The 9,149-nt window shown below is 33.8% G+C and overlaps 2 protein-coding genes across 2 annotated transcripts; one reads left to right on the forward strand and one right to left on the reverse strand.

Moving 5' to 3' along the window:
• Positions 1-755: 755 nt before the first annotated feature.
• LOC127254531 (non-specific lipid transfer protein GPI-anchored 31-like) lies at positions 756-2,454 on the forward strand. Its single transcript, XM_051279678.1, has 3 exons — positions 756-1,180; positions 1,299-1,325; positions 2,035-2,454. Exons 1-3 carry the CDS (start codon positions 838-840, stop codon positions 2,196-2,198), a joined length of 534 nt encoding a protein of 177 aa, XP_051135635.1. The 5' UTR covers positions 756-837; the 3' UTR covers positions 2,199-2,454.
• Positions 2,455-3,037: 583 nt separating this feature from the next.
• Positions 3,038-8,742, reverse strand: LOC127254523 (sulfate transporter 1.3-like). Its single transcript, XM_051279666.1, has 14 exons — positions 8,720-8,742; positions 8,246-8,572; positions 7,542-7,590; positions 7,255-7,459; positions 6,779-6,953; positions 6,607-6,672; positions 6,407-6,520; positions 5,960-6,076; positions 5,742-5,868; positions 4,749-5,035; positions 4,454-4,644; positions 4,277-4,362; positions 4,121-4,197; positions 3,038-3,454 (listed from the first exon to the last, which is right to left on the reverse strand). Exons 2-14 carry the CDS (start codon positions 8,567-8,569, stop codon positions 3,317-3,319), a joined length of 1,956 nt encoding a protein of 651 aa, XP_051135623.1. The 5' UTR covers positions 8,570-8,572; positions 8,720-8,742; the 3' UTR covers positions 3,038-3,316.
• Between the last annotated feature and the right edge of the window lie 407 nt (positions 8,743-9,149).

Below are 9,149 nucleotides of genomic sequence, written 5' to 3' on the forward strand. Positions count from 1 at the left end.
ATTTCTCAAAATAAAAATTTATTTTATTTGTTTTACATGTAATATTTATTTTACTTTCAGAATTGTAGAAGTAGATTGACTTGTATTTTTTGAAAATATTAATTGGAGTTTTTTTTTTTAAAAATATATAATTATCAGAGTTAATATTTTTAATAAAAATAATATATGGAGTAATATTTTTTCGAAAATAAATATAAATTAAATAGTTTAAAATGAATAAAACAACACACATATATACAAAATTTTGATATTTAAAAAGGAAATAATTAATGGATGCAATAGCTGAAATAAAAAAAAAAATGATGCAAAATATAATAATTTAAGTAACATATAATATAATTAGTAGTAATTAAAAGTATATTAATAAAAATAATTATAAATTAAAATTAAAATTTAAAAATTTATATATTAAAATAAATGTATAATTATTTTTTAAAATAAAAAATGATAAATTATGTGTGAATATCTTTTTAACAAGGATGTAAGTAAAAGGAAAAGCAAGGAAATAAATGGTAAGAAATAATTATATATATAAAAAAAAGGAAAATTAATTAAAAATAACGGAATAAAATCTCCAATATGACAACAATGAAAATACAGCATTGCATCAGCAGAGTATCTGAAACGACAGAACGGGCGAAATCCGACCCTCCACGTGTCCCCGCACTCCATCTCTCAATCTCAGCCGTTCATCCATTCACGCGTCCCTTCAATATTACATACAAAACACATAACACTCACCGCTGCATATTTTGCCTTCCCCAAAATTCCAGCAAACGTTCGCCATTTTCGCCGCTTCCACTGCTCCACTGAAACTCCGCCTGCAGTCGATCTACGATGCTCTCGCGCAGCCGTCCGCCGCTCCTTCCTTCCATCTTCGCGCTTCTAGTCGCCGTCGCCGCGTCGGCGACTCCATCGGCGCCGCCTATTTCAGGTGACTGCAACGGCCTGATCGTTAATCTGGCCGAGTGCCTACCCTACGTGATGATCGGAGGAACCGCGACGAAGCCGGAGGCGAAGTGCTGCTCCAACCTGAAAACGGTTATCGATACAAACGCGAAGTGCCTGTGCGAGGGGTTTAGGAACAGCGCGCAGTTAGGCGTGAAGATTAATGTGACCAAAGCCTTGTCTCTGCCCGCTGCCTGCGATCTCAAATCGCCGCCGATCGGAGACTGTGGCCGTAAGTTTGGATATCCGATTCAGTTTTAGCGATTTCTTGGGTTTGTTGTTATTCAGTTACTGCTTTTTATTTATTTTTTGAATTTTATTTTAATTTATTTCTTTATCTTTTCCTACAGTGAGCAATGCTCCCGGAGGAAGTCCAGGTATAAATCATACATTCATTTAGTTCTTGCAGATTTCGTACGAAAGTGTGTTGTAAACTTGTATGGATTATTGTTGGTTGATTTCATCAGTTGTTCTGCTTTCGTTGTACACTGCATTACTTGCTTGTTGTTTTCTTTCCATGATTTATTTAGGATTCACTCTAGGAGAAGGTCTTTTTTGTTTGTATTTTGAACCTAAAAAGATATATATATATACATATAGTCTAGTCCTCAATTTTATCATCCCCTGGATGCGTCAAAAGACATTCCTGGATCATGTGATTAATTCCTGGTGATTCTGTTATATTGATGGTGTCTCTTTGTGTGATTTCTGTTGTGAACAGTAAAAAGTTAGATTATTTTATGTCATGTTTTGTGAGGAGAAAACTATTTGATGTAAAGTTTTTAAAAAAGTTATTGTTGATTCCATGAATAGTATCAAAAGTTGGTATATCTGTGTAAAAGTTTTGTTAAATCCTACATAACCCTTTTCCTTTATGTGATGGTATGATCTATTTTTATGTGGTGTTTGTGAATTTGGTGCAAAGAATTGAGCATTCTTCTGGAGAATGTTTCTTTAGGGAAAAATGCCAATGTTTGTACGTTTCGAATAAACAATCGAGCTTTGCTTTTGGAAGAATAGATGATAAATAGAATATATGTTCTTATGGTGTATGTCCTAATGCAATAAACTCTGTTGATTTTGAAGGGCTTCCACCATCGCCGACCTCTCACCATGGAGATTCTCCGGCAGCGGCACCAGCCCCCGGGCACGAAGGGCATTCGGAGTCTCCTCCGCGGGCGACATCAATGGAACTGCTGCTAAAAGGGTCTGTAATGGCAGGTGCAGCCATGTCATTTGTTCTGTTTTGAATGTTGTTCTAACATGAAGGAAAGGTGAGGTTGGTTGGTTGGTTGGTTCTGTTCTGTTCTGTTCTTATATGTAGTAGTAGTAGTAGTGTGTGTATCTATAGAGAGAGAGAGAGAGAGAGAGTATTTGGGTAGCAAGATATGATGATGATGATGATGGTTTGATGATGGATGATACATACACTACCAGCTACTACGTTTCTTGTCTTTTTTTCTTACCTGATAATAATAATATGATAGTAATGATAATGTGTGTGCATATATTGTTTGTTTGCATAGAGTTTTAGAATGTTGTACTGCTTCATGCTTTGCTGATTGTTGATAATAATTTTGTTAATACGTGGGCTTTTTTTGTAGGTAGTGAAGCATGTCGATAAAATAAAAAGGATTAATATTTTGTGTTGAATGATTAATTTTTTTAATTGATAATGTATGCAATTATCCATATTATGTATTTTATATGAATATGTAGATATATATTATATTTTTTATAATATTAACTGAGAAATATGTCAGAAATATTTTTGGTGGAAGAATACACATCTATAATTTTTGTAGGGAAAATGGTGTTGGATGTGTAGGTTTTCTTGAAGAAAAATTGTCTATTTTAGTTTATTATTATTAATTTTTTTGTGTTTCTGTTTGTTTGTGTATTTGATGATGTGGAAATTCACATATTCATTATTCTCGATTGAATTTAATAGTATGCAAACTATTAGGATTTACAAATTCTTCAAAACTTTTCTTATATAAACAAAGCTTTGCAAAACTCTAACATTGATCAAGTAATGAAATTCAAACTTTTAGCTAGCCGGGGCGAAGGCAAAGATGCCCGGCCCCGCCCCGCCCCAATACAAAACAAACGATCGATCAAAAGAAATGAAAATAAAACAAGGGAACCTAAGATAGATTCGACTAGCTAGATGATGTCTCCGTATGTACATCGCGTGCAAGCAGTCCGAATCGAAGATTAATTACACAAACTTAACATGATTTTTTCATCCCAAGATGGATGGATTGATTGATCAATCACTTGGAGATATCGGTAAGAACTAAGAAGAAGAAGATGATGACGACGACGACGACGACGACAAAGGAATGATGTAATGTGATGGACTTGTTCATGGCTCCAATTTAGGTGCCAAAGCTGTGACAGCATCTGCAACAGTGAGGAAAATCTTGTCTTCTCCGATTTCCCGGGCAAAGTCCGACGAATACAGCTTGTCCAGCACCACCTGCCCCGGGTTCGCTAGAACGAGCTGTCCCATTTCGACACAAAACCAACCATTAATTATAATCAAGAAGTTCGGATTTTGGTTTGAGATTCGAAAATAGTAAAAATTTGAAGGAAAAATAGTTTATTATATATAATACACATTTATTATTTAAAATTGTCACACTTAAATAATCTGTTTTCATTTAGTCTTTTCTACTCAATTATCAGTTTACTTTCATTCTTACTTCTATTTATTAGAACATAATCTCGCAATATACATTTTAAACCCACTAAATTTATAATACTTCATCAATCCAACAAATTTATGTCTATTTTTTTAATCTACAAAAAATAAGACATTTTATTTATTTACAAATATTCTATATCCATTTAAGCACTCCATTTATCTAAATTTTTAGGATGGAGAGTATTATTTTTACTTAATCTACTATAAAAAAAAGAAAAAATTCATTGAAACAATACATATGGTGAGACAATTAAATATTATTTAATATAATGTAAATAAACATAGGAAATTCTACTTTGAAACAAAAAATTAGTTTTTCTTTGTAATATATTAAATAAAAAATTTTAAAATTTGATTTGATAATTTTAGAAGAATAAACTATGAACATCGCAATAACTAAAATCAAATCTAAAATAAACAAATCAGTTTGATATTTTCGAATATGTATCATGAGTTCGTTACCTCCAAATCTTTCTTTTTTAAGCTCTTGTGTAGCTCTTCTAGCGCATGAATCCCGCTAGTGTCGATATCGGTCACAGCTGAAACACAAACCATCGAATTAACTACTACAAAACTTCCATATTCGATCCATTATGATAATTTTTAGCTAGTTCTTACGCGACATTTCGATTATCAAGTACTTGATTCCTTCTTTGCTGTGCTCCTTGAGTTGTTCCTCTTCCTCGCGAATCAATCTCAACACTCTACATCGTATATACGCAAAAAATGGCGATCAAGATCCTACACCCGAACCCCACTATTTATACGTAAATATATATTGATAGTAATACATACCTCTCGCGAATATAATTAGAGTTTGAAAAGTAGATCGCCGAGTCGACTCTCACAATCACAACGCCGGGAACCTTAGTGGCTTCCGGATATTGCATAACGTTTCTATAGACCGTCGTTCTTGGAATTCTACCGAGCACGGCTGTCCGAGGCCTCGTCACTTGGAGAAGAATTTTCGCGAAGGATATCACCACCTGTTTGAGTGATTGAAAATCATTAGGCCATTGAGTTTTTTTTTTTTTTTTTTTTTGAAAAATGAATGGATCGCAGCGACCATGATTATCTTATATATACGTACGGCGATTAGAAGGCCTATTTCAACGGAGGCGAAAATGACTCCAAAGAGGGCTCCCATACAAGCGAGGAAATCGAACTTGTCGATCTTCCATATAAGCATCATTGCTTCGTAGTCGAATAGCGGGATGACGGCAGAGATGATGATGGAGGCGAGGATGGCGTTGGGGGTGTAATGGAACAGTGGGGTGATCAGTTCCAGCGTTAGGAAGACGACGCAGGCCATCACGATGTTCGACACGGCCGTGTTGCACCCCGCCATGAAGTTCACAGCCGACCGAGAGAAGGATCCTGTTGTGATGCATTTTGCGGGGTGTTAATAGTTTATTAAACAAGTTGGATGCATCCTTAGCACGGGCGTGTTGGCCATTTCTAATCGACATATATGTAATTTAAAAATGTGACAGACAGTAAATGATTAAATTTAACAGTATTGAAGAAATAAAATATTTTTAGGCCCAGCATATATACTTCATTTGTCCGGAATCAATTTATTTTCATCATTTTTTGATCCATCTGAAATCAATTTATTTATTTTCATTTTTAATAATTTTATTTTCTATAAAATTTATTTTAGAAAAAATCTTATACCTTATATATTACTCCCCGTTACAAAATTATTATTATTATTATTATTATTATTATTATTATTAAAATATAGAATCCGCGGGCGCTACTCGTAGAATATCAAATATTAATATCAAAGCAATTTACATGCAAATTTTATGCTTATAAATACATATAGAATGAAAAGAGTATTATATATTGTATGTATAAATAATTTTATTTTAAAAAGTAATTGAACTAATTTTGCAGAGACCCCGTCGTATATTTTCATTTTTAGTAAATGTTACAAACTGCTCGTTCCTAATGAAAATCTTTTTTTTTTTTAAGTGAAAAAAAAAAAAATTCTATTAAAATTGTAACAAAAAGATCGTAAATTTGCATAAATAAATTCATTTAAAAAGAGAAAGAAAGGAAGAAAGAATTATATTACCGGTGGCTACGTAGCAAGAAGTCATAGAGCCGATGATGTTCATGGTGCCTAAGGCCACCATTTCCTTATTCCCATCCAACTGATAGTCCTTCATCGCTGCAAATGTTCTTCCGATCGCCACCGCTTCCTACAACACACATACACACACTCACTATACATACATATATACATATATATATAATGCTGATTGGGAGGTTTCTCCGGCGGTGGTGGCGTACCGTAAGGGCAATCATTCCGGCCACCACGCCGATTCGTAAGCCCTTGGTAAGGTAGCTCCCCGTGAAATGGATTTCGCTGAGCGACGGAGGATTGATCCCTTTATGAATTTCGCCGACCTTCCAAGTGCAAGAAATGTTCGTCAAGAGACTTATACTTCTTTCGTCATTCAAATTTATATTTATTTTTCTTTTTATATTGTTATAAAAAATATTTTCGTCTTTTTAGCGAAAAATACATTACTTTTTTTTTTTTTTTTATTTCTACTAATAACTCACTTTTATTAAAAGATGTGTCTGAACATTTAAGCACACACTTGGACGACAGAGAGAGTAGTTCGCTTGTATTTTTATTGTGTTTTGAATGAAAAATAATCGTCACATGTGATGTTTTATTTTTAGAGAAGATGGTAGATTGAATACTTCAAAAAAGAAGTATCGTATACTTACAATTTGCACGCCTTTCTTATCCGCGTGGAAGATGTAGACACAGAAAGTCGAAATGATGACTGAAATCAATGGAGTCATCGCCGGAACCCAGAAGTATTTCTTGTTTCTCTTCCCCTGATTTGTCGAAGTTATTAGGAAAAAAAAATAAAAATCGAGTACATAGGTATGGAATGCTTAAAAGATCGAGTTAGGCTTCTTACGATGTACTTGGCTAAGAGAAGCAAGATCAAGAATGAGACGCCTATTAGTACCGTTTGTATATTCCACTGTAATTCGACAAAAGGGGAAAAATGTTGGCATGTGATCGATCATGTCGAAAAAATTAGCAGAGAAAAAGGAAAGGAAACTCGATTATATATATTTGCTCCTCACCCCGTGATGCACGTGACTCCACACGGCGCGCATGACATGAATGATGTCGGTTTTCTTGGTGAATTTTTTTATGCCGAGCAAACCTTTGAGCTGTTGAAGGCCAATAGTTATGGCTGCGCCGGCCATGAATCCAACGATCGCGGCGTGGGACAAGAAGTCGATCAAGAACCCCAATCTGTGAAAATTTTATTAAGAGTGTGTTTACTAAGAATGATTATATCGGAATGTATAATATTATTTTATTCAATCTAATCGTACGTTTACTTTAAAAGATTAAGAATCGGGATTAATTAAAGCAATTGTAATAATACACTATTTAAGGATTATTAATCCCCTTAAAGGTGAGATTAATTTATTTCAATCAATAGTTGTAACTAAAGTCTATATTATCCTATATTTAATCAAACAAAAGTAAAAATGAAATTAATCAATATTATGGTTATATAATCTATTAAAATAATATAATTATACGAGACCTGAAGAAACCGAGTATGAACTCTGTCATCCCCGCGAAGAAAGTAGCCGTAAACATGAGGCGCTCGTATTCGTGCCTGTTCTTAGGATCGATCTCGTCCTGCACTAAACTTCCGAGCAAGAGAGACACCACGGCCACCGGGCCGATGGCAATGTCCCTCGAGCTACCCATCGCGGCATAGATTAGGGGAGGAACAAAACTACTATCTGCATTTATACATACATATATATATATATATATCAGATCGATCTCAAAAGTTTAGGAGCCTTGTGATATTAGGATACTTACATAGCCCAAATTGAGGTTTCAAATTTGCAAGGCTTGCATAGCCAATGTCCTGTAAGAAACCATCGACATGTAAAGGATAAGAACAATTAACAAATAGAGAAGGCGATATAACTGTTTGTGGAGTTTTAGTTTTGAATTACTATTTTTATTATCATTTTCTCAATATTCGAACTATAAGACATTCTCGATTGACCTCAAGAGAGATATCATGTCAAATATTTATTTTTCATTTGAACCATTACATTCAATGTTCATTTTGATCTTCAAGATTTTAAAATAACTTGAACAATTGTAAATATGCCCTAAATTTCTCATTTACATGAGGGATGCAATATTCAACTATAGGGTTTTCTCATTTTCTTTTCAAAAATATATTACATTACATATTTATTTTTCATTTAAAACATTAAATTTAACCTTTTAAAATTTTCAAAATCTTAGAATATGTATAGAATTAAAATAAAAGTATGATGTGATACAAACAACAACTTAATTAAATATTATGAATATAAGTTTGAAAGTTAAGAATTATAAAATTTGGAACTAAAATAAAATTTTGATGTGACACAAATAGAACTATATTGAATGAAAAATTTATTTTTAGAGGTAAGATTTTAAATAATAAAGTGTTTTATACGTAGAAGAAAAAAAAAATGAACAGTACGATTTTATTGAAAAACCTGAAGTTCTAAATTTCTGATTACCTGAGGAATGCAAAGGCTTGCGATAGTTAGTCCGGCAATCAAATCTCCTTTAAACATCGAAAGCTTGTACTTCCTCCCCCACTCGAGTATCGGGAAAACTCCTTGAATCCCGAGGATGAACTTCTTCCAACCCGATTGATCTTTGAAATGGCGCAAAGGATCGTCGTGGAAGAAAGTCTCCATGAACCCAAATTTGAGCTCCTTGGCGAGGCTTGCCTTGGGGGGCTCTCCCACCCTATGAACATTCGAGGGGGCACTCTCCGCATGGCCCCCTGAATGCGCGCTGGCGTTCTTGATCTCTTCATCGGATATCCGACGACTCATTGTCTACAATCACATAATTAAATAAGCCGATCAATCAATCATCGATCGATCAACATAAAATTTTCATGCATGCATAGATACTTACACACATTATACAAATTTGTAAGAATATGCAACAAACGAATTCAAAAAAGGAACAAAAAGAAGCACCTGGAATCCTTATTGAGATACTCACTAATTTGCAATATGATAATTTATGATAACCTCAGGCTATATATAAGCTACAAGAACACACACACACACATATGATATATATATATATATAGAGAGAGAGAGAGAGAGAGAGAGAGAGAGAGTCAACTCTAATGTTAACTCAGTTACTGCGTTATTTTAATGAAACATTGAAGAAATCAATTGTAGGATATTTATAATTTTTTATTTCTTAGAATTTATAAATTTAGTGACAGAACATTATGGATAAGTCAATCTGAAGGGAATGAACCTGGATCGTATCACGGCTCTATTCAATTTTGTGAAATACTACATATAATATGTTAATTACGTAGTTTACATGGCCGTAGAGCGTGTTTGTTTTCATTTTTTTACTGAATTATTGAAATGACAAACTAATAAGGAACTA

Source organism: Andrographis paniculata, unplaced genomic scaffold, assembly GCF_009805555.1.
Source record: "Andrographis paniculata isolate CXL003 unplaced genomic scaffold, ASM980555v1 Contig12END, whole genome shotgun sequence".
Lineage (NCBI taxonomy): Eukaryota > Viridiplantae > Streptophyta > Magnoliopsida > Lamiales > Acanthaceae > Andrographis > Andrographis paniculata.